The following is a 27,650-nucleotide window of genomic DNA, read 5'->3' as shown; positions in this document are numbered from 1 at the left end:
TCCTGCTGTGCATCCTGGTTCCTAACAGGCCATAGGTCATTACTGGTCTGTGAATGTGGTGGGCGGGTGAAAGACCCCTGCTTTAAACAACAGACATTTCTTCCCTTGTAGTTGTGTCGGTTAGAAGTCCAACACAAGTCTCATTGGGCTAACATCACAGTATCAGCACGTCTTTATTCCTCAGGGCTCTAGGGGAGAATACATTTCCTTGCCTTTTGTAGCCTCTATGGGCTACCCATATTCCTTTGCTCTTAGCCACCAGCAAGTGATTATACAGGTCAGATCTCCGCTTTTATAGTCGTACCTCCTTCTCTGATTCCTCTGCCTCTCTCTTTCCCTTCTAAGGACCCTGGTGATTACAGTGTGCCTACCAGAATTCACAGCAAGATGGTTAACTTAATCATCTTTACCAAGTGTATTACTTCTCTATTGCTCTTGTAACAAATTACTGCAACACAATTTTATTCTCATACAGTTCTGGAAGTCCAAAGTCCAAAATCAGTTTCACTTGGCTAAAAATCAAGGAGTTGGCAGGCCTGTGTTATCTATGGAGCTTTAAGGGGAGACTTTGTTTCCCAGCCTTTTCTGTCTTCCAGAAGTCATGATCTCTTTCTCCATCTTCAAACCGAGATCACAGCATCTTGAAATGTGATTCTGTAACTACCACCACTGGTTCTGTGGTCACCTTTCCTTTTTCCTGCCTGTGACCCTCCTGCCTCTATCTTATTAGGACTCTTGGGTTTACATTAGGCCCATTTGGATAACCCAAGATGGTTCTCATCACATGATCTTTAATTTAATCATGTCTGTGGATTCCCTCTTGGCATAGCAAGTAACATATTTTCAGGTTTCAGGGATTCAAATGTGGACTTCTTCTGGAGACAGTTCTTCTGCCGACCACACCAGTATTAGGCTCAAAATCTCCCTTAAACTTACATTCGAATCACCCAGCCACTCATTGAACATTTGTGTCTAGATCTGTCTGAGTCTCAAACTCTATTCTTACTATATGTTTTTCCAGCCCCAGAGTTGCTCCTCCTGCTTTTCCTGTTTATTCCCTTTATCAAAGCTCAAAACTTTAGAGTTAGTTTTTCTTTGTTGTTCATCAAGGATCTTTACTCTCTTGATTTTCTGGGGTTGTGTTTGGGAGAATTGGTGGAGGAAGATCATTGTATTATTCAGTTACATAGTATTTCAATAGGTAGACCATATTATTGTGCTTTTAATATAAAATTAAGCATACTATGCTGTTGAGATACAAAGTGAAAGGGAGTGTTTATTAAAAAAAACTTTTTTAAAGTGGCTTTCAATATTATAAAGTATGTAGAATGCTTATTTTCTGGATAGTTTTATGAGGACCACTGAAATTTTGCATTGCGTGGTTGTATAAGAATGTAATCCCAGTGTAATTCAAGGGATATGAACATTACCACTCTGAGATAGACCTCTGAGTTTGCCTGATTACACTAATTCCTAAACAAAGAATGCAGAAATCCTAACTTGTACAAAACAGAAGCTTCTCTCCATTTGTTTTCAAATTTTATATGAAGGTTTAGGACTGCCCAGCAGTTTGGCTTATGGTGAATTTTTTAGTTCTTCCATCAGTGGGGATCTCAGAGTACCCTCACACTGTTTTTCTCTGGGATGCTGTCTTGCCTTCACTTGTCTGGAGGACAGGGACCATGAATTAATCAGGAGTCAGTTTGCATATTTGAAGAGTGGGAGTGAAGGGAGGGGATTATCACAATGGAAACTAGGAAGAAGGACAGTTATCCCTAGGAAAGAAAATCAATGAAAATGGACATTCTCTCAGAATTCAATGGGAGGAGCAATTTTAAATACAGAGGAGAGTCTGTTACTCAATTACGTCAACCCCATGTTCAGATTCCCTGAGACACATACACCAAGATGAAACTAAAGGATTAGACTTATAAAAAAAAATACTGGAAAAGTATCTGTAAAAGAAAAAAGGGGAAGGAACAGAAATAGGCAGAGAGCCTTAGACTGCAATTCAGGTCCCATGTCAGTGAACGAAGAGCAGGGAGGAAAACTTGCTTAGGAAGAATGTCAGACTGCAGCACAGTTCTGAGGATGCTGTGGCTGTAAAAATGGGGAATTGCTGAGCCAAAGTTGCCCATTAGAGAAATCCTTCATGGGGCAGAAACAAGCCAGCATTAGTACTCCCACCTAATGCAGTGCTAGGAGCAGCGCAGGGAGGTGTGTGGCTACAGTGCTCCTGGGGTAGCAGGTAGAGGCCAGCAATCAACTGTGTTCTGTGCCGTAGGTTCTTTTGAAGTGAAACCTAAGGAGGAACCTCCATGTGTACACCAGTCTGTACCTTGATTTGTACATATCCACTTCATGCTCATTTTGGGAGCAGCCTTAAAATAATTTTAATAATTTTGGCTTCCTTCCTTCTGCTATATCAATCAGTTACTGTATGTATCCTTATTTCTCCTATGTCAATCAGTTACTATGTCATATAGGCAAAGCCACCATAATATCTCTTTAACAATATAATAATGTTTTAAGTATCAATAATACTAACATTAGTATTAAAATAAACATTATAAAGGGAGTTATGCAAATATTTTGAGTTGAACATTTTCAATCAGAATATTTGTGATATTTATTCCAAGTGTTACATTGAGTTATTGTTTATACATTCTCATTACTGTATAATATTATCTTGCATGAATTTACCAGATTTTAGGTTTTCTGACTCTGAATCAGAGTTTTTACAAGCCATTCTTTTTTTAATATAAACTGGGTTAATAAGATTGACTTTTTGTTCCTAATGCCCTGCTAAGGCCTACCATACTGGAGAGCAGTGGATATCTGGCTGGATAAAAGGGAGAAGGACAGCCTTGTTAGTTTCATGTGTAGAACGCTTTGGAAAGCAGAGAAAGATTGCTTTGCCTCTTTTACTCCAAAGTGAGGTTGCAGGAGTTGGGGAATGTGGGGTGGAACTGGATGCTTAAGAGCAGCAGGAAGACCCTGAAGGGCTCTTGCTACAAGAGCTGCCAGTTTTAACACCAGCAGAACAAACTCAACCTACCTTCCTAGTATGACTTTTCTCTATAGTTTATTCAGTACTAGTGCAAGAGAAAAGTACCATCAGGGTAGGCATGAGACAACTAACCATGGAATTAATGTTTGAGATGCATTTGTTTCATGCAACCCAATAAGTGATTTTAGAGCTCACAACTAACCACATGACTGACTGGAATTTCATGAAATATTATACCAATATGACAGCATGATTTGAAGATCAGTTTGAGGTTAAAATCAATGTTTTTGGATGTCTATATAATTTGCAATTGGCTTGCTAATTCCTGGAAACATCAAACATTTGCATTTGCATTGCGAATGGGAATCCGTCATCATCTTTATTTCTTCCAGGTCCTTAGCCTGTTCCCTTCTCTGGTGGCCTTTTCCCGTGTTCTTCACTCTACTTGGAGTGCTTTTATCCCTGCTTGTTGGGGTGTTCTCCTGTCCTTAAAGCCTGTTCTTCAGCCATGAAAGAATGGCACCTGTCCCTCCTATGAAACTCATGGGAGATCTCATCTAACCGTTCTCCTTATCTCATTGTTATTTGGATATTGATTTACTGTCCCCTTTACCAGAAGGAAAGACCTTTCACCATTAGAATTATGTCTTAAATATATTTGAACTTGTTATTCATTAAATTTATTTTGATTTCATATGTTTTCCAAAAGTTATTCTGGAAAATCTCTTTTGGAAAATCACTACAGTAATAAATCAATACAGTAGAGTTAATGCAACTAAGAGAAAATAGGGGTCAGGAAAGAAGGAAACCAACCACAATAACTCTGCTTAAATCCCAACTTGGCGCTGAACACTCTGGACTTCCAGAACAAAGCAATGTGTTATTATCTAGCCCTCATTATCTCAAAAGAGAAGAACAATGGTTCCTTTGCAGAAAGCTGATTCACCTTGGCCATAAAGTTCAAGAAAACTCTCATAATCTACTTTACATAGACGTTAGTCAGTAGAATAATTGTATCCTTAGCTAACTCAATGAATCTTTAATGAGGACGTACTAAATTCCTTCGGGTGTTTCATTTTGCTAATTTGGAGGATGGGGAAGGGTGGGTGAAATAAAAACTAACATCACTTGTTTAACAAGTGGTAGGAGGACAGACAAGTAAGTAGAATGTTACACACTGATAAGTGTGATAGTTGAAATAAACTTAGAATTGCTCTATATAGGCCCATCAACCCAGAGTAGGAGGATTAAGGAAGAGTTCACTGAGGAGGTGATCCCTGATGTTGGAACCAAGCTTTGAAAACCATTTGAAGGTTATCCCAAAGAAAGGGGTTGATGTTGAAAGTGGAGAAAGCCAAAGACAGGACAGAAACAACAAGAGTTGTAGGCCTCAGAAGCAGCACGTGCAAAAGACTCAGGGACAAAAGAAAGCACGGGGCTTCTCAGAGGCTAAGGTTTGGAGCAGGACCTTAATCATGAAGGGCCTCATATTCAGGTTAAGCAATTTTGCCTTATGCCTGAAAGGTCAAAGAACTTTGCAAAGTTTGATGTCAGGAATTGACGTGATTAGATTGTTAATTTTGAAATATCATGGTACAGGCAGGATGGAGATACAAATTAAAACTGAGCAAGACCAGAGAAGCTTGTCAGAAGTGTCTGAAGCAGAGATATGATGACAGTAATAATATTATTCCCACCTGGATGCTAATCAATGGAGTCCTCCATAATAATAAAGAATAAATGGAGAGCTATTTCACATAACTGCTTCTCTTCATGGCCTGCAACAAAATCACTCAGCACTACTTGGAAGTAAAGGTGATGTTTGTATAGCTATATTAAGGGCACAATGGAAAACTGTCCTTAATAATGGAATTTCTTTCTCTCTTCAACAATTTTATTAGAACTGTCATATGCATGGATCTTCAATGAATATCCATCGTTTGTTGAAGAAGATAGTCGGAGATTTGTCTCTCAAGAGACAGGGCACCTCTACATATCTAAGGTGGAGCCATCTGATGTGGGAAATTACACGTGTGTGGTGACAAGTATGGTGACCAATGCCCGAGTGCTGGGCTCTCCAACCCCTTTGGTGCTACGTTCTGATGGTAATGAAACTTCTCCAAGTGCAATTCTGAGTGCAGATGGTGCTGAGGCTGCAAACCAAAACAACTGGGAAAATGTAAAAAGTACATCTAGAAGAACTGTCACTTCATGCGTTTTGTCACAAAGACTATGAGTACAATGACAAAAAGGATTTGATAAATCATAGGTCCTTATGTATAATTCTTACCCAGGACAAGCTTCTTGATTTGCAGGGACCAGTGCAAAATAAAAATAGGCATCCCCTTGTTCAAAAAGTATTAAGAATTTTAAGACAGTAATGGTAAAGTATCAAACCAAGCATGAGACCTTTTTCCGAGCCTGGGGCTCAGGTTGCACTCCCATGAAGTCACCTGTCCTGACCTTTGCCAGCCTGAGGTTTTTAAAGCTCTGGATATTTTGTTATAGGCTAAAAAGCATCACTAAAAAACCATTAAAGAAAAAAATCTGTTTCATCAACACCTTGATGACTGTTTAAGGGTAATCTATGAGCTGCCGAGGAAGCAGATCTGTAAGCCTGGCTAGTTGACCCAGTTACACAAAACGTATCTGCTGCAGCCTAATGTTATGACCACAAAGCATTGAAGCACTTTTTCCAGTCAGCTATTAATTGAATTTGACCTTTCCCATTTATTAAGTCATTGTTTCTTAACTCCAGGGAGCCATTTAAGAAGTTTCAGATTGGTATCTATGCCACTAGGGCACCATTAAGTAAATTCCCTGCCATAATTTTTGTTCTTTAGGGAAATTTCAGAAAGCAATAATATATTATATATTTCAGTTTGACTAGCAATGTCAAAATTGAATACGTAATTCAAAGCCTCCCATTTTGTGTAATGTAAAAGGCTTCATGATTTTCTTGGACCTGCTCTATACGTGGTAACCTAGGAATCAGCAAATCCAAAGTTCTTAAATGTTTATTAATATTGCATGTTTGTCCCAAGTTAGTTCAGGTTTTTTAAAGCTCTGGATATTTTGTTATAGGCTAAAAAGGATCACTAAAAAAAAGTCATTAAAGAAAAAAATCTGTTTCATCAACAACTTGATGGTTGTTAAAAAGGAGTCTGAGCTGCATAGACTAAATTTTATTTAATTGAAATCACTAGAAGAGCTGGTTCAAAATGGAGCAAAAGAAAGTTTTATTTAAGAAAAGGCAATTCCAAAGGAAATGCTGAAACCATTAACTTTATATTATGGATTTGTAGGTGTGATGGGTGAATATGAACCTAAAATAGAAGTTCAGTTTCCAGAAACTCTTCCAGCAGCCAAAGGTTCAACTGTGAAATTGGAATGTTTTGCCCTTGGAAAGTAAGTTTTATAACATTTACTCCTATGTGCTGAAATATTAGGTTGCTATAAGAAATCAGGGTGGTTTTTGAAAAACTCTTTTTTATTTTCTAAAATTTACTTTCATTTTGAGGCAAAGGAAAAATAAAATGCAGGGGAAATGTACATATAAAATTTAGTTTGAAATGTTAATATTTAAAGTTGATTTGGAGAAAATTACTCTGCTTGCCTAATTTCATAAAATAAATTGGTGAGTTTTTTTTTCTTGTTCATTAGCTATAATCTAATACGGTGGATCTGTATTAGGCTTTTTTTCTCAAAATAATTAATTGACTCAAGAAAATGCAAATTATTTTATTAAACTATTAAAGAGTTAAATCTTTTTATCAGGTTTATATAATTGACCATGGTTTTCTGCATTTAAAATCCTGTGCCTTCTTGTTCAATCTTAAAAGCTCTGTTTTCTCAAGTTGAAAAGGGTTCCAGATAACAGCAGACAACTTGACAATTTTCTTCTTAGCCCCATACCTCAGATTAATTGGAGAAGGAGTGATGGACTGCCATTTTCCAGCAAAATTAAGTTAAGGAAGTTCAATGGTGTCCTTGAAATCCCCAACTTCCAACAGGAAGATGCAGGTTCCTATGAATGCATTGCTGAGAATTCACGAGGAAAAAATGTTGCCAGAGGTCGTCTCACTTACTATGGTGAGCATCTACTTTGGGCAAATTGGAGTTTTAGCTTTTATTTTCTAATCTATAAAACATTGCTGTTGTTGAAGGGTGAGAGATCATAGCAGAATCTCAGTGTTCAACTTGTTGGTTAAACGTTTTGTTCAACATTTTGTTAAGTGATGATAAACATTTATCCTAGGAGGAATTCAAAATAATTAAATTTTTGTAATGAAGTTGGAGACATAATACATTTGTTTTGCATTTTAAAATGATTCATGCAATGATGAAATATTTTATAGTTTTTTCCTAAGAATAATATCTTACACACTTAAACACATTAGAGAGAGATGTCTTTTCTGTCTTCTCCTCTAGAAAACAAGTTTTATATCTTTCTTTGTTACCTCTACTAAACAGAAAAAATAAAAAATTGCCTATTGGGAAAAGTTTCAATTACTGTATTGAACAAACCACACAAACTCTGCCTCATGTTGAGTTCTTCAGTGCTCTTCTGTCCCTTCCAATATGTATCTGTACTCTGTTTGTTGCCTTTAATTTATAATCACTTTTATTTGATGTACTGCTCAATTTGGTTACAGAAAGAATAATAATGTTACTTTTATTTAGAGTCTCTCTGTAGGAAAATGAGACTGTCTTTTTTTTTGGAATTTGTTTTCAAGCATCTTCTTTTAAGAAAACTAGTTTTTGGCTGAAAACATTACTTAGAATAAATATATAATTTTACAAAATGGACTTGTAAAATATATGGAGATTATATATTCAGCTCAGTGAATATATATTTGCAGTTTAATCATTAGAAACATTGTTAAACTATTGGGAATTGACCACTCTTTTGAAAGGCAAATTGCATTATACTGTATTTATTTTAGAAACTGGAATTTGAAACATTTTACAATACATACTTGGATAGCATATGTGCATGTTGCAAAGAAGAAAAGTTTGCAAAGGCAAATATTAAAATTATGTGTCTTATGACCCCCTGCCTTGAAAAATATGAAGTCTACCAGTGCATTACCTCTGGCAGGATTATTACTTGTTGTTATATTGTAAGATTTTAGGATCTGTCAGAAACAAAATGGAGGCATGGTTTAGTAGCATGAGTCATTCTGTTTTGTAACTTTCCCATCTTGTTGCATGATTCCTTTCGAAAGCATAGCACAGAAGTTACCCAGGTTTCTAAGTCTTGGAGTTCCTAGGATTCCAAGGAAATGGAGGTAAGGGAGCAAGTACTTAACCCATGTGGCTGTACAGCTCCAAGGTCCCGACAAGCAAGTAATCTTTTCTCATACTCCAGCTTAGTTCCTTCTTTCTACTCAACCACTACCTCATCCAGGGTAATTATGGGAACACACAGGATATTCCAACTGTATTAACGTTTCAGTAAATATGTTTTTAGTTCTGTGTAACAGAAATCCTGTATAAATAATAAGCAGTTGTATGCTTCATATGATGAGGAAACCCAAAGCCAAATTGTCATTTAATTACCTTATCATCAGGCCATGGCCCAGTTTCTTTGTGATTTCTTTTTCTGCCCTTGTCTATTTTCTGTTTTCCTTTTCCTGCATGTTAGTTTCCATTATGATCACAAAATGGCTGCCAGCAGTGACTAGCACAGCAGCTGTTATTCATCCTTTCTTTCTTCAAAGTATCTAGAAGTCCCCTCCCCAAACCTCACTGGCTATATGTTCACTCCTAAACCAAACACTGGCAAGGAGAAATTGGACTAGACAATTAAGAGCTTCGCTATGGAACAGAGAATAATGTCAGTTTTCTATAGACAGTGTGAGGTGATAGAAGATTGGATCAATGAATGAAAAATTGGGGTTATTTTAGGAATAAAGAAGAGAGGAAATGAATGCACAATAGAAAACTAATGATGTCTGCTGTAGTTAGTAAAAGAGGTAGACTGTTGTTGTAGTCCCTTGTGTAGGTAATATGATACATACCTGAAAAATAAATCAGAAATTAATGGCATAAAGCATTTCATGAAAGTTGCCTTACAATTTCAGTTTAACATTAATATATTAAGTAGATGCCATGCAGTTCTCTATCTGCTTTAATATTTCATGTGAAAAATACTCTATAGAATATTTGCATCTCCTATGATAGAATAAGGGCAGAAATCACAATCGATGTGGCAGTTAATAATTTTGGGATGTTTTAGTCCAGCAAATTATCCTCCCATTTGGAGAAGAAGAGTATTACTATGGGAAGCTTGTGGGGTTTTTTTTTTTTCTTTCTTTCTTTTTTTTTTTTTTTAGAAATTCATGTCTCAATCAGAGGCTGATGTGTGAGTTTAGCGTCATGTGAGTTTATCTCAGGGTGATCATTCCTGAAAGAAAAAGAAAATGTGTTTTAATATAGAGAGAATTGATTTAGTTCTGAACTATACTTCATACTGGACAAATAGTATATGTGTGTGTGTGTATATATATATATATATGGCATGTGTGTGTATATATATATATATAGTGTGTGTGTATATAAAAATATATATATACACACACACACACTACTCTCCTCTCAAGCCATGTAATTTTTGCCCATTTTTGGTATGCTAAGTCAATTATGTTTCTTCAGTTTCCATACCTAACCTTTCATACTACCTAGAAATTCTGGTAAATATATGTGCTTCCCAGAAACCTTTCTAATCCACAGATTATATATATATATATATATACACACACACACATATACATATATACACACAAAAAAAATAAAACTTAGACCTGTACATTTTCTATAAAAGCTAAATAGCCAATTTTAATTTCAATTTCATTTATAAAAAAGCAATTTTATGAGCTAGAAATGGAAAGACAAATCTTCCCATGGTTGCAATTAAATAGAAATAGATAAACTGTTTCTCCATATGGAGGATGCAAATGTGAATCCCACAGTACACATCACATGCATAATGCAATGTGAAACCAGTAAGACGTTTCACCTCCCAGTTTTGGATTTAAAACACAAGCTGAGACTTGGCTGGATATGCTATGGTATAGTAAGTGACTTTCATTGTAAGTGGTACGATGCTTTCATCTGTAAAAAGAATTTTCCAAATACCATCCAAAGCATTAAAGCATAAGTTGAAAATGATAAATCCACTTGATCAAACTGATTTGCATACATAATTTAAAGTTGCATCAGTTACTTCTTTTTCTGGCAAAAAATCACATGATTCAAGTTCAACCAACTTACCCATCTTTTCCTGCTTTGATTTTAATTCACTCAGAGGTTCCTAAGATGCTTGCTGGATTGTATTTAATTAAGTTATTTCTGACTTGTAGAAAATATCTTTTTCTCAGCTATAGAAGTTTCTCTTCTATGAATGTTAATTTTTAGTTCATAATTAAGAACAATGTGTGCTGTCATTCACTTATTAAATTATCATCAGTTGTGATCACATGAATCAAAAATACACTTGGAAAACAAAATCGGTTTTCTGTACCTGTGTTACTGTGTACTAATAGATATCTATAGAATATAATAAAGTGCTCAGAATTTTGAAAATAGAGAAAGCATAATTAATTTGCCTTAGGAAATAGCAGATTGCAGCATTCATCCTCAAATGTAGAAACGTTTCATATATCCAGTGAGTAGATACTTAGTGAACTAAACGTAATTCTAGCCTCTGTTCTCACTTTATTCTGCTACTCACAGTCATGTCTGTTTGTATTAATCCAGATAAGATAATAAAATAATAAATATATTTTAATTGCTGGGTGTTTTAAATTTCTTTTCCTCGCCTGCTTTTTCTTTCATTGAAGCAAAGCCGCATTGGGTTCAACTCATAAAGGATGTGGAAATAGCCGTGGAGGACAATCTTTATTGGGAATGCCGGGCGAGTGGCAAGCCCAAGCCTTCCTACCGATGGCTGAAAAATGGAGCAGCCCTAGTGCTAGAGGTAAAGTAACATGGATCTAAAATGGATTTAGATGCCTGGTAAATCCACCCTTTCCTCACTTTGTGTTCAGTAAATACTTTCTTTAGTACCTAGTACCGAAATAAACTGTTGAGTTTGCACACTTTTCATTGCTCCTAAGCAGTGGTACAGGAGGAAAAATATCAAATCAAGTATCCATTCTGCCAGTGAGAAGAGCTTTTCAGCATGGCATTTCACTGGGAAGAAGTCATGGTGTGAATTTAGTCTGTAAAATAATCTACTGGTTTTTGGTATTGAAATTAGAGAAGGCCTTACTTTAATCAAATTTAGGATGTAATTTCCTCTTCCTGTTTGACAACTCCGTATGGCCTCTGGAGAATGAATGTATCTATTACTTGGTTACCTTGTTACATAAGTACTTATTTTCTCCATCACTCTCCTTCTCAAGCCATGTAATTTTTGCCGTTTTTGTTATATACTAAGTCAATTATGTTTCTTCAATTTCTATACCTAACCTTTCATATTACCTAGAAACTCTAGTAAATATATATGTTTCCCAGAAACCTTTCTAGTCCACAGATTTTATAGTATTTTTAACTTGCATGATTTGAAAAAAAGTGAAAACATTTCCAACTGATGGGATAAGAATCAACCTCATGGTACATTTTTTAAAGTCATGGTTCATTTTTAAGAAAATTTAACTGTAGGGGAAAAAGTGAAATGGTTGCATATTTTACCTCTTGCTTTGTTATCTGTTTTATGATCTACTTTTGTGCTGAAGGATATTAATTCATATTTCTAATGTGTAGCTATTATGTAAATTAGTCTTTCACATTTAAAATAAGGGAAAGGTTAAATTTGAGGCCAGCCTGTCTAATATTCTCAGAAAAATGCAGGAAGTTTGTATATGAGTGAAATGATAGTCAGTTCACTTTTATTCCCAAATGTTACATTTGTTTTTATGCAAGACATTTTTGTTATCATCTAGGAGAGAATACAAATAGAAAACGGTGCCCTTACAATATCAAACCTAAGTGTGACTGATTCTGGCATGTTCCAGTGCATAGCAGAAAACAAACATGGCCTCATCTATTCCAGTGCTGAGCTCAAAGTTGTTGGTAAGACTGACTGTCTCTGTTCATCTCTTAATGTTTTTTTCTTAAATCCTTCCTTGTTTCTAGAAGCAGTAATATTTACTTTTCACATTAGGTTCCTATATCTAATAATATCTACAATATTACAACATGATCATTGAGTTTCTAATCAAGGCATACCTTTTAACACTTTCTAAGGAAAAATGGCGATTATGGCCAGAATTAAGGACCAAGGGTTAAGTAAATCAACAGTAGGAAGGAAGCATTGGCCTAAGATATTCTTATCCACCTCCAATATTACCAAATAAGCAAAGCCTTTTAAGAGAATAAGTGATTTTCGCACTCTCTGTTGCCAGTCCATAATATCAAATACCAAAATTTGAATCAGTCATGTTTGATTCAAAAAGAGTTGCTTTTATCTTTAGTGGCTCTGCTAGAAGCATGACACATTGGACATATTGAGGCTTTCATTATCCAAGCCTCCACTGCTTGAAATTATAGATGATCTTCCTCTCCTTTTAGGTATAGGAGAAAAGGAAAATGTTTTATTATGTTTAAAGCAATTGTCCAGAAGAACATTTACATTGCAAATGATTGAAAATCTAACCAAAATGCCATGGCATAGTATAGCATAGCATAAATGAATGGAAGGAAAGCAGGAAGGAAGGAGGAGCAGGAGGGCTTGCTTATCAGTCTATCTTATTAAAATGGAGAATTTAGATTTCAGCATAGTTTGGTCCAGCGTTCAAATATCATCACCATTATCAGGCTCTATATGATGTTTCCCAACAAAATAAATTTATTACCACAGTCATTCCAGCAGAAGAAAGAAGCTGTCTTGCCTGCTCGGAGAGAAGTCAAAGTGCTGCATGTCATTGGCCCCATATAGCCTGATTTGGATTGATACTTGTTCCTGAACCAATCTATGTGGTCAGCAAGTCATAAGGTCCTGCCTGATTTAAGTCAGTGTTTCTCTACCAGGGACAATTTTACCCTGAGGGAAATTTAGAAATGTTTGGAGATATTTTTGGTCAGCGTGGGGAGGTAGAGGACTGGTGTGTGATATTAGCATCTTGTGGGTGAAGGACAGAGAGGCTGCTAAATATCCCATAGTGCACAAAATAACTTCTCCCAACAAATAATTATCCAGGCCAAAATGTTATATGTCAGGGGTGAGAAACCCTGCTTTAATGGGAAGTAGCTCTGTCATCTCTAGTGCCTGGCAGTTAGAAATGTATCATCTGTACCAGGAGGACTGATGCCTGGATGGATGGTTAAATGAAATCTGGCTGCTGTTATCCATGACAGAGAAATAGCATATTATGACAAAAAGAGGGTGGGGTTTGCATGTAAGTCTTAACTTGACAGACGGCAATTCTGTTATAATAAATTGACCTGATGAGCCATACTTTATCCATCTTTAAAATGGATATATATCTACTCAATGTGCTGTGTGGAATTGTTGTGTACGAAAAAATATGAGGTGCATAAACAAAAGATTGTATTCAAATATAAACAAGGTTTTTGTTTTAACAAAAATCACTCTTTTAGGATCTTAATGTTTGTTTGTTTGTTTGTGTATTTTTGCGACAGGTTTTTGCTGTGTCGCCAGGCTAGAATGCAGTGGCATGATCTCAGCTCATTGCAACCTCCACCTCCTGGGTTCAGGTGATTCTCCTGCCCCAGCCTTTCAAGTAGCTGGGACTATAGGCATGCGCTGCGACTCCCAGCTAATTTTTTTTTTTTTGTACTTTTAGTAAAGACAGAGTTTCAATATGTTGGCCAGGATGATCTCGATCTTGACCTTGTGATCTGCCCGCCTCAGCCTCCCAAAATGCTGGGATTATAGGCATGAGCCACTGCGCCAGGCCAGGATCTTAATTTTTAAGGCCAACAACCTCTGGATACCATGTTTTCTTTACGACAACCACATATATAGTTACATGATATGATGCACTCTAAGATCTCCACTAATCAAATAAATTATATTCACTGAGATTTGCCATATGACACAGCATAGCTATTTGAGAAATGCGCCAGGTTTTTAACATTTTTCACATTTGCAGTAAAAGGAAGAGTGTTTTTTTTTATTAACGTATTATTTTATTCAAATGATACAATATTATGTATCTTAAATATTCAGGTGTTGTTTCAGGATTAACATCCCATGAGTTATTAGCAAATGTAATATTTTCTATACATTATTATATTTCATGTAATATAGCATTTAAAATAATATGTGCAAAATATTATTTTTCCCCAGTTTGGAAGTTCACCCTAACAATATGAACATTTTATCATAGAACTTGATACATGCATATGTATCAGAATATTAATTCAGTGCTTAACCTCCGTTCTCAAAGCTTTTGCTGAGCTTTGTTGAGTGCCAGGCACTGTACCAAGCGCTATGTCCTAAAGGTTAGCAAGAGAGACAACGCTATTCCTGTCTTTATGGAACTAACTTTTAAAAACATTCTATACCAAATGTTTTCCTTTCATTTAATAAACACATGATTGAGCTACTTTAAATCTTCACCATAAACTAAAAATTTTTGTATTAAGTAAATATCTGATGAATTAGACTTGCTAGAAAATATAGTGGCATGAATTATCCTGTGTGTGGCACACAGCAAGTCAAATAAATCAAGCACTGACACCCTGAATGTAAAGCAGACTTTTAAAATGGACCTTTGAAATTAACATGAAATTTTTTAAATGATTCTACTTCTCCCTCTCTCCTTTCTTGCTTTTCAGCTTCTGCTCCGGATTTTTCAAAGAATCCAATGAAGAAGTTAGTTCAGGTGCAGGTGGGCAGCTTGGTCAGCTTGGATTGTAAACCCAGAGCCTCCCCAACGGCACGCTCTTTCTGGAAGAAGGGGGATATGAACGTGCAGGAGCATGAAAGGTATTCTGATGTCCAGAAAGGTGGTCATTTATTTTCCTCTCACTTTTCACACTGATGTCAAAGTAGGTTTTAAATATAAAATGAAACAAAATAGCATTTCAGTAGCACGTGAGATTTTTAAGAACTAAAATAGTGGTATTTTTGTTCTTTAATACCTTTGTAAGAGTATTCAGTTTTTTGAAATCTAAACATAGAAAATATATCTAAGTTCTTCCCACATAGAATACTTTCTTTTAACAAGGATTTTCTTCCTGAATCCCTGGGAAAACTCAACCCGAATGATGAAGGAATGTTAGTCCCGCATGCAGGCCCGCATCCCAGGACAAAGAAGAGAAGGTGATAATATGACACCACATGCCAAAGAAATATTAATATTGCTGTTATTTTGTACTCAAATAATATAACACTACTTAATTTAAGCAAAGGCTTCCCTGGTTTCCAGGTTATAATTATAACATTGAGATGAAGAAGCAGGATGGGCTTAGTGAAAAGCACAAATTCTGGAGCTAGACAACCTGAATTCATATCTTCATTTTTGCCTTTACTTGCTCAATGCTGTAACCTAATCTTTCTGTGCCTCATTCCTTTATTTGTTAGTGGGAAAGGTAGTAGTTCGTGCCTAATGTCAAGAATTGTTATGTGGATGAAGTACATAAATATTAATAAAGCACTTAGGTAAATACCTGCCAGAAAATAAGCATAGGTTTCGGCTATTACCAATGCTTATCTCTTGTAAATTTACCCTTAATTTGTTTATTACTACAATTGATTATTTATTGCCAGGAATTATGCTCAGAGCTTGTGATAAGCAGAATAATTGGCCCCAAAGCATCCCTCTCTTTATCCTGGAAACCAGTTACTATGGTACATTACATGGCAAAAGGTAATTAAATTTGAAGGTAGAATTAAGGATGGAACTAAAGTCATATCAGTTGACTTTAAAATAAGGAGATTATCCTGGAGTATCTGGGTGGGCCCAAAGTAATCACCTGAGCCCTTAAGAGAGGCAGAAGAAGGCAGAAGAATTGGTCAGAGAGCTGTGATAATCACAGAAGAGGCAGGACAGACCCGAAGCCTGAAAGAGACCGTAATGATCATTGCTGGCTTTGAAGATGGAGAAAGGGGCCAGCAGTAAAGGAAATAGGGACTGCAGTTCCTTGACCACAAGAGGCTGAATTCCACTAGCAACTTGAATGATCACAAAATGATTCCAGATTCAGAAGGAACACAGCCCTTCTGAATCTTGATTTTAACTCAGTGAGACCTATACTGGACTTCTGACCTCCATAACTGTAAGAGGACAAATTTATGTTATTTTAGGTCATCACGTTTGTGGTTCAGGGCAGAGGTTCAGCCCAGTGATCGCCCTTCAGTGCATTAAACGCCCTGCATTTCGCTGTCAGCCTTTTTGAGGTGGCTGAGAAAGTTTACGTTCAACGTCAAAATGCTCTCCTTGGGGAACATCTAACACGGTTTCCTTGAGAAAGTAAGTTAATTTCTCAGGTTGCCATTGGTCAGTGTCCCTCTCACTGCCTGCTAGGAATCCTGCTTTCCAAGCCTGTACTCCTCTTACCATGTCATCCTCACCCCCTGCTGAGTCGCTTCTTGTAAGAATAGAAATGGTGGCCGGGTGTGGTGGCTCACGCCTGTAATTCCAGCACTTTGGGAGGCCGACGTGGGTAGATCACCTGAGGTCAGGAGTTCGAGACCAGCCTGACCAACATGGAGAAACCTTGCCTTTAATAATAATACAAAAATTAGCCAGGTGTGGTGGCAGGTGCCTATAATCCCAGCCACTTGAGAGGCTGAGGCAGGAGAATTGCTTGAACCCAGGAGGTGGAGGTGGAGGTCGCGGTGAGTCAAGATTACACCAAAAAAAAAAAAAAAAAAAATTGTCGCCTTTAAATATTTCTGCAGCTAATGAGAAAACAGAAACCTAGTGGAATTAATTTGCCTGAAGTCACATAACCAGGATCAGGAGCCATTCTGTTTGACTCTAGGACATAACCACTAAGCTTTATCAGTGCCACGTTTTGTACAGGGAGCCCAGAATCTTTGAGGTGGTCTCAGTCGTTGAAGTCATAGAGTCCAAATTATTACTTTGGAAATGAAAGAAAACAAACAAACAATAAAACCTTAGGCCAAGAAATGTGGATTTGCTTTTCTAAAATCACAGTGTCAGATTGCACATGACCAGGTTGAACAGCTTTTAGATTATAGGCCCAAATGTATATTTAGACGAGTTGGTTACAAGAGTACAATCTGCAGTTCATCCGGTATTTAACCGAAGATACCTTCATTAAAAGGCAGTCACAGCAAGACAAGATAAAATTGTGAACTGAGTGGTTTGACACAGTCCAACCAAATGCTCGGCTGCACAGAATAGATTTCTGGAACAGGAGGTTAATTAGTGATTTGGAGTATGATTTCGTAAGCTAGTTTAAACAACTACAGGCTTGTAGCACAAGCTGGTTAATTTTGGCTATGCTGAAAGTTAACTCTTCATATGGAACTGCTGACATTTTTGTGTTCACAAATTTTTTAATTGATTCAATAATATACACGACTTAAACAGGGATTGTTTCCCGTGGACATCGATGGTTTGTGCAACGCTAAATCAACTTATCCTCACGGTAGTAAATATAGTAGGTAGAGGCTTTTAATCTTAATTTATAAAGGGGATAAGAGGATTAAGAAATTTAGCTAGAGATACGTAAGGAGAGATTTATCCCCACATTGTATAGTCATGGTGCTGGGGAAAGTATATAAGTTCTAGAATCCAACCTGGAATTTTGATTTAGCCACTTAATACTTTAACCTATTCTTAATACAAATGTAGATTTGTAGCACAAACTGTATGCTGGAAGTTAACTCTTTCTTTAGAACTGCTGACATTTTTGTGTTCAAAGATTTTTGAACACAAAGCGTTAGTGTCATTAGATCAGGTATGTAATACCTCCGAAACTCCGTTTCCACTTCCACGATACAGAGATTATATTTCCTTCCTGACATAGTCACTGTAAAATAACGATTTAGCCTGATATTTGTACATATACATGTACGGATCTATAAGAATAAGATCATGTTATAAATAAAATTTGAAAGTAAAAGTGTTTGAAAAAGAAACGTTTTGTTTGTTCGTTGGCCATTCATTGGTTGATTGGTCACTGTGAAGGCTGCCTAGACACCCCATTCAGCAGAGATGCAGGCCCTGCTGTCTTGCTGCCCTATCACCCTTAACTCATGAACCAAAACTAATTTTTAGGGGCCAGCCTCCCAGCGACATCACAGGCAACAGCAACGAGGAAGGTAGAAATAAGAATACACTTCCTTCCCTGTAAGAGCCTTCCCAGAAGTCGCATACAATACTCTTCCTTATGCCATACTAATCAGAAATTCATTCCCTGGCCACACTTAGCTGCAGGAGAGACTGGAATATATAGATTTTTTTTTCTGGATGGGAATGAGCCCAATAAAAAAAATTGGGAGTGTGTTTTTAAGGAGAGAGAGGAAAATAATTGCTAACCCAGCAGTGTCTCATGGCAATAAAAGGTAGTTCTCTGTCCCTTTCAAGCCTCCTGACATTCTGCTTTGTATGATATATTTCTAACATTTCCCCTATAGATCATAAGCTTTTGTATATGAAGATATCCTTGGAAAGAGCAAACATATTTAAAAGAGGGTCCATGGTGTTCCAATCCTCCCTAGATCTGTGGTTTGAATTTTGTTTTTATCTTTTTGGACAGCAAAAAACACTGATGAGCCAGGGCCTTGATGCTTAGGGAGAAGCCTGCTAGAAGCAATTATTGAACAAGTTGCAGACTTGAACCTTCTCCAAGTTCATGGGAAATCAGAGCGGCCGCAGTCATCACTTGGCAACAAAAGCCCCATATCTATCCCTCCTGACTTGGTCTGCAGGCTTCAGCCAAATCAGAAAAACACGTTAAATGGTAGATTTATTGTGGTTGTTAGATCATGGACTGTTACAACTTTAAAAATGCAGATTCAATCTTATTTGAAGGACAAATGAATTCATCGGTGCATTCAAGAACAGAAGACAAAATTTTTGATGGGATATTTTTGACAAAATTTGAAATCTTTTTTTTTTTTTTTTTTTTTTTTAGTTTCTTTTTTTTAGTAGGTTAATTTTGGCTTGCCAATAGGAAACTTATGATGAAAACTTTCTTTGGCCTAACACAGGGGCCACTGGCAATACATTTTGATTAAGCCAATATTGTATATATGTATCATTCAAGGTCTAAATCAGAAAACAAAGGTTTAAATATTTTTTTAAATAATTGGATAAACTGATAAATGTGCCTGCTATGTAAATCATATAATATATTTGAATAATCATAATACACCTTGTTTGTAAATTTTTATATTAGCACAGTAACAGCTTTGCAATTATGAATCAGCCGTGATAATGTGGCTATAGGTCAGTGAGGCATCTAAATTACAGAATTGTTTTTGAAGAAATTAGAGTTGTTTCTTTCAAGTACGGAGAGCATTTCAAGCTAGGGTAGTAAATGGATTACTGCTCAACAGGTCTTCAAAAAGCTGCTCTGAATAGATAACAAAGGCTTATCCTGCAAAAAGTGATTCCTAGGCTCTCACAGTTAAATTCACATTTGGAAAAAACCTTAAATACCTACTATATGCTAGGCACTAGGCATTTGTTATTTATCAGATACATCTATGCCATTGTTTCTAACTTTTCAGGGTAGACAGCAAGATAACAGGGCAGGTACAATAAAACTCAATTGTCAAAGTACAAGATATTCAGGGATCACCTGGGAAGGCTCTATCTTCAAATTAGGGATCAGGACAAGTTTTCTGGATAAAGCGATGTCGATGTCTGCAGCACTACTTGAAAGGTGACCTGGGTTTTCGCCGGAGAAGAGTGTTCTAGGCAGAAGGAACAGCATGTGCAAAGGCACAGAGGCCAGTCATGGCTTGGGTACTGCCTTGGTTCACTCAGGCTGCTGTAATAAAATACTAGACTGGGTAATTTATAAATAACAGAAATGTGTTGCTCACAGTTCTGGAGTCTGAGAAGTCTAAGATCAAGGCATCAGTCTAGTGAGGGCTTACTCTCTGTTGCATAGACAGGGCCTTGTTGCTACATCCTCACATGGTAGAAGGGGTGAGGCAGCTCCATTTAACCTCTTTGATAAGGGCACTGATATTATGCCCCTATTCCTTAATTCTCTCCCAAAGCCCCCCACCTTCTTAATACCATCTCAATGAGGATGAGCTTTCACCATGAAATTTTGGAGGAATATATTCAAAGCATAGCAGGTACTTGAGTAACTGATCGTTCAGTGGACCTCCATTTTAAGGTGCCATAGTGGGGAGTGTGCAGAGAGAATTGGGCAGTAGAGGGAAGCAAGCAGGGGCCTTATTGTCAATGACCGTGTACACCAAATTAAGGAATTTGGGCTTTGTTCCACGAGTGCTGGAAGGCAACAGAATAAAATAAAAGTAGAAGAGATACAGAATAAAATTTCTGTTTAAAAAAGAGGACCAGCAGGGCACGGTGGTTCATGCTGATAATCCCAAGCACTTTGGGATGCCAAGACAGGTGGATCACTTGAGGCCAGGAGTTTGAAACCAGCCTGTCCAACATGGTGAAAACCCATCTCTACTAAAAATACAGAAATTATCTGGGCATGGTGGCACATGTCTGTAATCACAGCTACTAGGGAGACTGAGGCATGAAAATTGCATGAACCCAGGAGGTGGAGGTTGCAGTGAACTGAGATCTTGCCACTGCACTCCAGCCTGGGCGACAGAGTGAGAATTTGTCTCAAAAAACAAACAAAAAAAAAAGGACCACTGGTGCCAGCAGATGGGTTGAAGTGGTATCAGGACCAAAGGCAAGATCCCTTGTTAGTAGCAGTCCACCAATCTGAGCAAAACGGTGTTCAGCCTGAACTAAAGAAATGACAGTGGGAATGAAGAGAAGCCTTGAGGAGTCTGAGAAAATGTTACATCAACAAGACCTGTTGATTAGATGCATGATTTGAAGAGGACAGGAGTCAAGGATAAATCCTAGATTTCCAGGTTAGGATTCCGGGAACATGGCAGACCTTTTCAGTGTGATAGGGAACCTTATAGAAATGGCAGAAATGAGGGCAAATGGGATGTTCAGTTTGAGACTGGTTGAGTTTGAAGCACCTATTGAAAAACCGACTGGATATATCCGTGCATACAAAGGTTGACAGAATCTGGAACTTAGGAGAAAGACTCAGGCTATAGAATAGAGATTTACATGTCATGAGATTGGAGATGGTAGCTGAGCCGTTGTAGTGAATACAAGTTTCTGGGAAGGGTTGATGTCATTAAATGGTACAGAGTGTACAGCTTGCCTCTGAAACTTGCACACACAAGTTGTGAGTAGAGAGGACTGTGTTACAATCTCATTTAGTGATTCAGTGATTGATTTATTAAGTAAATGTCAGGTTAAGTCAGCTGGTGCTAAACTATTCTAAACTTCAGAATTACAGGCTTTCAGTATTGAGTAAAGGTTCTTCTTTCTTCTTATTTCAGCTTATTGTTTGGTTTTATTTCATATTGGTATTATCCAATCCAATATTGGGTAAAGTTATTCTCCTTTTTTTCTTCCTGCAGCAAGAAACATTACGGAATAAACAGAAATGTCCTGCCTTTTTAGTATTCAATAATACTTCACCAGGAGTCAGTGTTTTTGTGCTATTTATTCATTCATTTAAATCCACCTATTTCCAAAAAAGACAAATCAAAATTGTATGTTTTGTCTCTTTTAAGGAAACTAAAATTGAAAAAGACCTTTGAGAATGTGAACAGGCATGGTTTGTGAGAAAGAGCCAGTGAGCCTACTTTAAAGATTATTTAACTTATGTCTATCACTTAGTGGTACTTAAAACATAGTAGCTAATTATTTTTTTAAATAGGGTCCTTCATTTGAATGCTATTGCTTATAATAGTAAATATTTTATTGCAATAGCCTCAGTTCAGAAGAAAGTAAAAGAATGCCTCATTGCTTCTAATTAACACATTAAAATTATTTTAAATGTTTTATGCAACATTTAATACTATCGAAATTTAAATGCCTTTTAAAGAAAGAAAATGTAAAGTTTTTTTTTCCAGCTATGAATAGCCATAACCTAGGCATTGTTTTTAAAAAGTATTATCAAATCTTAATGTATTTCCTACATATAGATAAAAGCTGGCATTAAAATGTAGTAAGCATTATGTGCTGTATTATTATATTTATATGACATTTTTGAAAAAGGAGCAATTTTAGGGAAAGAAAATAGTGATCACTGCTTGCCAGAGGCTGAGATTAGGTGAAGAGATTGATTCTTAGGGACACGGAGGGATTTTTTGGATGAGGGACCTGCTATAGCTCTGGATTGTGAGAGATGACATGACTGCATCTGTCTGCTAAAACTCACAGAACTGTGCATCAGAAAATGGTTTATTATACTGTATGTAAATTATGCCTTAATTTTAAAAGTTACATGCAATTTTACATTCATCTCCACCCTGATCAGGTAGTTCCATATAGGAGTTTAAAAGCTCAAGACATGCTCCTAACTGGTCACCTTTGCCATTTTTGAGACACTGAGTGATGTGATCATGGTGCTTACAAGCAGAATCTAAACTTTTGTGAATAACGAGGATGATTCAGAGCCAGGACTACTGATCGTTTCTGTCATTGCCACTCCTAGTGGCCACAGCCTCGCTTTGATAAAGATGTGTCTAGAAACTCTGTCACTATCCAACAAATCTGTTTTAGATGGCAATTCCCCTTGGCTCAAGCTTTTTGGTGAAGAACAGGGATTCCTTTCCAAACAGTTCCTGTCTCCATCTCTTCCCACTTCCCCTACATTACCTGGCTCCTCTCCTCACAGTGGAATCTATTTTTCGTCATACTGTTCAAAATGCTGCTCCCATCTTTCTCAGCCTTCTACTGCCCCCTTCATCGAAAAAGCCTGACTCTATTTTAATCTTCCGCTCCTTCCATGATCTTCCCATCAAAACAGTTGTTCCGTTGCAACACTCAGGTAGGTGTGGAAGCTTTGTGAATTTCAGTGAATCTACCTTCAGATGCATAGCTGAGATCTCAGTGAGTCTTTTACTCCTGTATCTTACTTTAAATTAATCTCTAACTGTTGAACTTTGAAACACTGGAAGAATTTTATTTCATATGTAGGATGCCATCACTTTTAGGAAACAGATTGATGTCCCTGCCTCTTGCCTGGAAGGAAGGTACTCCATGTTATTTACTAATTTATCGTATCATTATTTTCTCACTGGGTAGTATGTCCAGCTCTGGGAATACATAGATGAATAAGAAACATCAAGAAGCCTTCAAAAAGCCCACAGTCTGTTTAGAATGTGGGTGACTAAATCATCAATTACAGTGGAATAGACTACATGATTAAGGTGACCGTGGAAGTTATTCTACAAACTGGGACATTTTAGAAGGGAAAGGGGGCACCGTTGGTAATTACCTCCAAGACAACACATATGTAAATTAGGACCAGCTGAGCATACTGGACACTGCCAGCCTGCCTCTAATGAAGGTGTTTATAGAGGCTGTTGCCAAATGGTCTTTTAAACCAGTAAGAAGCACAGAGAAGAGATGCTGTCTCAGTCCTAGGAAGCAGTAGAGCAGCTCCATGAGGGCAGAAATATCAAAGGAAGGGATATAAAATGCAGCAAAGCAAAAGAGTAGGGAGCTGTCTAAACAGGAAGGATCGCTCAGGCAAGAAGCAAAACTGGGTATTTGTTCCTTTCTTTCAGTTGTGTCAGTGCCAAAGTTCACGTAGAATCATGAAAATAAGAAAGCCTGGCTTGAGTTCTTCCCCAGATAGAAAACCATTCCTCTTCTTCAAAGGAGGTAAACATTACAGGCAGATCCGTTTTCTTAAAAGGAGGATTGATATACCTACGTAAATAAGCAGGAGTTTTAGAGAGTGGAGAACAGCCTCCTTCCCGACCTGGCTTCCCCAACGCATACCTCCATTTCTCTTATGCTTTCAGCTAGAAAAGGAAAGGGGTCCTTTGTCCATAACTGCCATAATCTATAAGAAGTTTAAGCTGATTTAAGAGTGAAGATAATCAGGAGAAGAGTCAATGAAATCCCAGAGTTTGGGTTTGAAATGGAGCTCATGGGAAGGTGTAATAATCACTTTCTTTCTCCAATACCCCACACTTCACCACCAGCACATACCTACAAATCTTCCCCTATTAACCACTAGACAGCTTCAGTTTCTGTGTGGGTATTTGTGTCATTATTTACATGAATTATTCATGCCTATTCGGCATGCAGTATGCTAATTGCTATGCACATTATTCACTGTGTCAGATGAAGTTAAGCATACATTCTATTTGCTTCTTTAATTTTAGCCTATGGAAAGGGCAAAGCATGGAAGTCAGAAAGATGTGGGTCATATCTTGGCTGTGTCACTTGCCACCTTTGGGGTGTTAGACAAGTTACGTAATTCCTGAGCCTTGGCTTCCTTACTGGAAAATGAGACCAGGAATCCTCAGAGTTAGTCAGCTTCGTGGGTGGCATTTGGATGGCACACTCTCTTGTGAGGGATGAGTTAAAGAAGTTGGTTTCCCTGATAGGCAGAGAAACCCAAGGTTTCCTTTGGACAATTTATTTCCTATTCTATCCCTGCTCCGTTTCTCTTACATTCTGGGGGAACCCCCTTTTGAAACCCTCAGTGGATTGCAAAGGTTGAAATAATGTGTGTGAAGTATCTACTATAATGACTTCTCTCTAGATGCTCAGAAAAAGGTTTCTGATGTTAATATAATTTTCATTATATATTTATCTATGTCTGTTATTTAATTTTAGGTTCAGAGGGCAAATGTGCAGGTTTGTTATCAGGACATATTGTGTAGTGCTGGGGTTTGGGCTTCTATTGAACCCATCACCCAAATATAGTGAACATGATGTCCTATGAAAACACGGTTTTTCGATCCTGGTCCCTCTGCTTTCCTCCCCACTTTTGGAGTTCCCAAGGTCTGTTGTTTCCATGTTTATGTCCATGTATATCCATTGCTTAGCTCCCACTTTATAAGGGAGAATGTGCAGTATTTGATTCTGTGTTTCTACATTAACATACTTAGAATAATGGCCTCCATCTGGATTTTTGTGGCTGCAAATGACATGATTTTGTTCGTTTTATGGCTGCATAGTATTCCATGCTGTATATATACCATATTTTCTTTATTTAATCCACTGTTCTGGGCAACTAGGTTGATTCCATGACTTTACTCTTGGGAATAGTGCTGCGATAAACATAGGAATCTAGTTGGTTTTTCATTAGAATGATTTCTTTTCCATTGGATAGATACCCAGTAGTGGGATTGCTGAGTGGGATGGTAGTTCTGTTCTTAGTTCTTTGAAAAACCTTCATGCTGTTTTCCGTAAGGACTGAAACAATTTATATACCCACCAACAGTGAATGTGCTCCCTTTTCTGTGTACCCTCACCAACATCTATTATGTCTTGACTTTGTAATATAGCCATTCTGACTGGTGTGAGATAGTATCTCCTTGTGGTTTTAATTTGAATTTTTCTGATAATTAGTGATGTTGAACATTTTTTCATGTTTCTTGGTTGCTAGTATGCCTTCTTTACTATTACTTAACTGTTTCATCATGTTGCTCAGATGCCTTCAGAGTACTAAGTCTGGGCTGAAAATAAAGGTAAGCACAGACCTATCTTTTTTAGAACAATAAACTGAATTACACATTATTTATAATACATTTAATTAATTAAACTCCACCCGAATATTATTTTAAATAGATTGCTGACACATGGTCTCTAAAATTATATCAACTAAATTTTGCAGATAACCATGCAGTTCTTAAATCCATATTTCAAACTTGGTTTTTATGTATTGTAGAAGTTAAGGCCACCTTAAAATATATTTTGTCAGTGTTATAATATTGCTAGGAGAACACAGGTTAATGAATCTGAATGTGCTAGGGATTAAAATCTACTTCAAGCCAGTTCATTGTTAGAACTGGATAAATAATTCATATCCTTGCCCAGTATAAATGTTTTATTTACAGGGAGTAACTACCTGTAACACATTCTTTTGGTCATAAAGCATTTCTCACTCAGGCCCTAAAGTCCCACATGCATTTAACCATCGACGAATCCCTGTTCTGTTTCCTTGCTCTCACTTGAAATTCAAACAAAAAAATACTGATGCAATTGTAGAAATGTGCATTATCATTAAGGGCTAATTTTGCATTTTTTTCTTCTGATATATTTAAGATGGGGGAAAACAGAGCTTACTCTGGAAGTAAGAATATTGACAAGATTAATTGTTTTCTTCTGTTTTACTCTTTTGGTTTTATTTTTTTTGGGGGGACGGAGTTTCGCTCTTGTTACTCAGGCTGGAGTGCAATGGTGCGATCTCGGCTCACCGCAACCTCCGCCTCCTGGGTTCAGGCAATTCTCCTGCCTCAGCCTCCTGAGTAGCTGCGATTACAGGCACACGCCACCATGCCCAGCTAATTTTTTGTATTTTTAGTAGAGACGGGGTTTCACCGTGTTGACCAGGATGGTCTGGATCTCTTGACCTCGTGATCCACCCGCCTCGGCCTCCCAAAGTGCTGGGATTACAGGCGTGAGCCACCGCGCCCGGCCCTTTTGGTTTCTTTATATATCCAGTTGTATCACTTAACAAAGTGTATTATGTCTGTTTTTGCAGTAAACCATCTTACCTGTATTCTTGCAAAGCCTTCACCTTATCCCTCTTTGTACCCTCAGCCTCTGCTCTTACATGTTTGTTCATTTCAACCTTCATTTATTCATCAAATATTTATTTAACATTAGCTTTTGCTGCATAACAAATCACTCCAAAACTTTTTTTAAGAGGCGGAGTCTTGCTGTGTCACCCAGGCTGGAGTACAATGGCATGATCATAGCTCACTGCAACCTCCAACTCTTAGGCTCATGTGTTTATCGTGCCTTGCCTCCAGAGTGGCTGGCACTACAGGCATGCACCATCACACCTTGCTAATTTATGTGTGTGTGTGTGTGTGTGTGTGTGTGTGTGTGTGTGTATATTTTTTTTTCTTTTAATAAAGATGGGGTCTCACTGTGTTGCCCAGGATGGTCTCAAACTCCTGGCCTCAAACGATCCTCCTATTTCTGCTTCCTGAAGTTCTGGGATTACAGCCATGAGCTACCATGTACCCTGCTAAAACATTGTATTGTGTAAAGCAACAATCATTTTATCATCTCTCAAGGTTTCTGTGGGTCAGACATTCCAGCAGGGATTGGTTGACAAGGCAGTATTTGCTCCGTGTGTCTCCTGTGGTTGCAGTATGATGGGGGCCAGAGACAGCAGCTGGAAGATAGGTATACATTACACTCTTTCCTCTCATGAAGCCCAAGGCGTCTGCTTGTGGTCTCTCTGCATAGGCTAGTGTGGGCTTCCTATGCTATGATAGCCTCAGTGTGTGTCATAATGCCTACCTAGGGCAGCTAAAAGCATTAAGAATGAATATTCAAGCTAGGAAGGTGGAAGCTGAATTGCCTAGGCTCTGAAGACACCAACCTTCACTCTCCCTGCATTCCACTGGTGACTAATGAGTCACAAGGCTATCCGAATTCAAAGGGAGAGGAGTTAGACTTTACTTTTTTTCCCCTCAATTTTG

General features: G+C 37.5%; 1 protein-coding gene across 1 annotated transcript in view; it reads left to right on the top strand.

Annotated features, from left to right (window-relative positions):
• Nucleotides 1–27,650, top strand: part of CNTN3 (contactin 3) — a 330,613-nt gene that overhangs the window by 218,656 nt on the left and 84,307 nt on the right. The window contains exons 6-11 of the mRNA XM_032290493.1: nt 4,912–5,115; nt 6,316–6,418; nt 6,918–7,102; nt 10,855–10,991; nt 11,959–12,088; nt 14,819–14,969. Coding sequence (XP_032146384.1) covers nt 4,912–5,115; nt 6,316–6,418; nt 6,918–7,102; nt 10,855–10,991; nt 11,959–12,088; nt 14,819–14,969 — 910 coding nt within the window. The remainder of the gene's footprint in view (nt 1–4,911; nt 5,116–6,315; nt 6,419–6,917; nt 7,103–10,854; nt 10,992–11,958; nt 12,089–14,818; nt 14,970–27,650) is intronic.

Source organism: Sapajus apella, unplaced genomic scaffold (genome assembly GCF_009761245.1).
Source record: "Sapajus apella isolate SASKATOON/1434 unplaced genomic scaffold, GSC_monkey_1.0 scaffold23, whole genome shotgun sequence".
Classification (NCBI taxonomy): domain Eukaryota; kingdom Metazoa; phylum Chordata; class Mammalia; order Primates; family Cebidae; genus Sapajus; species Sapajus apella.
The sequence above is the reverse complement of the archived record's forward strand: the minus strand, read 5'-3'. Positions and strand labels throughout refer to the sequence as shown.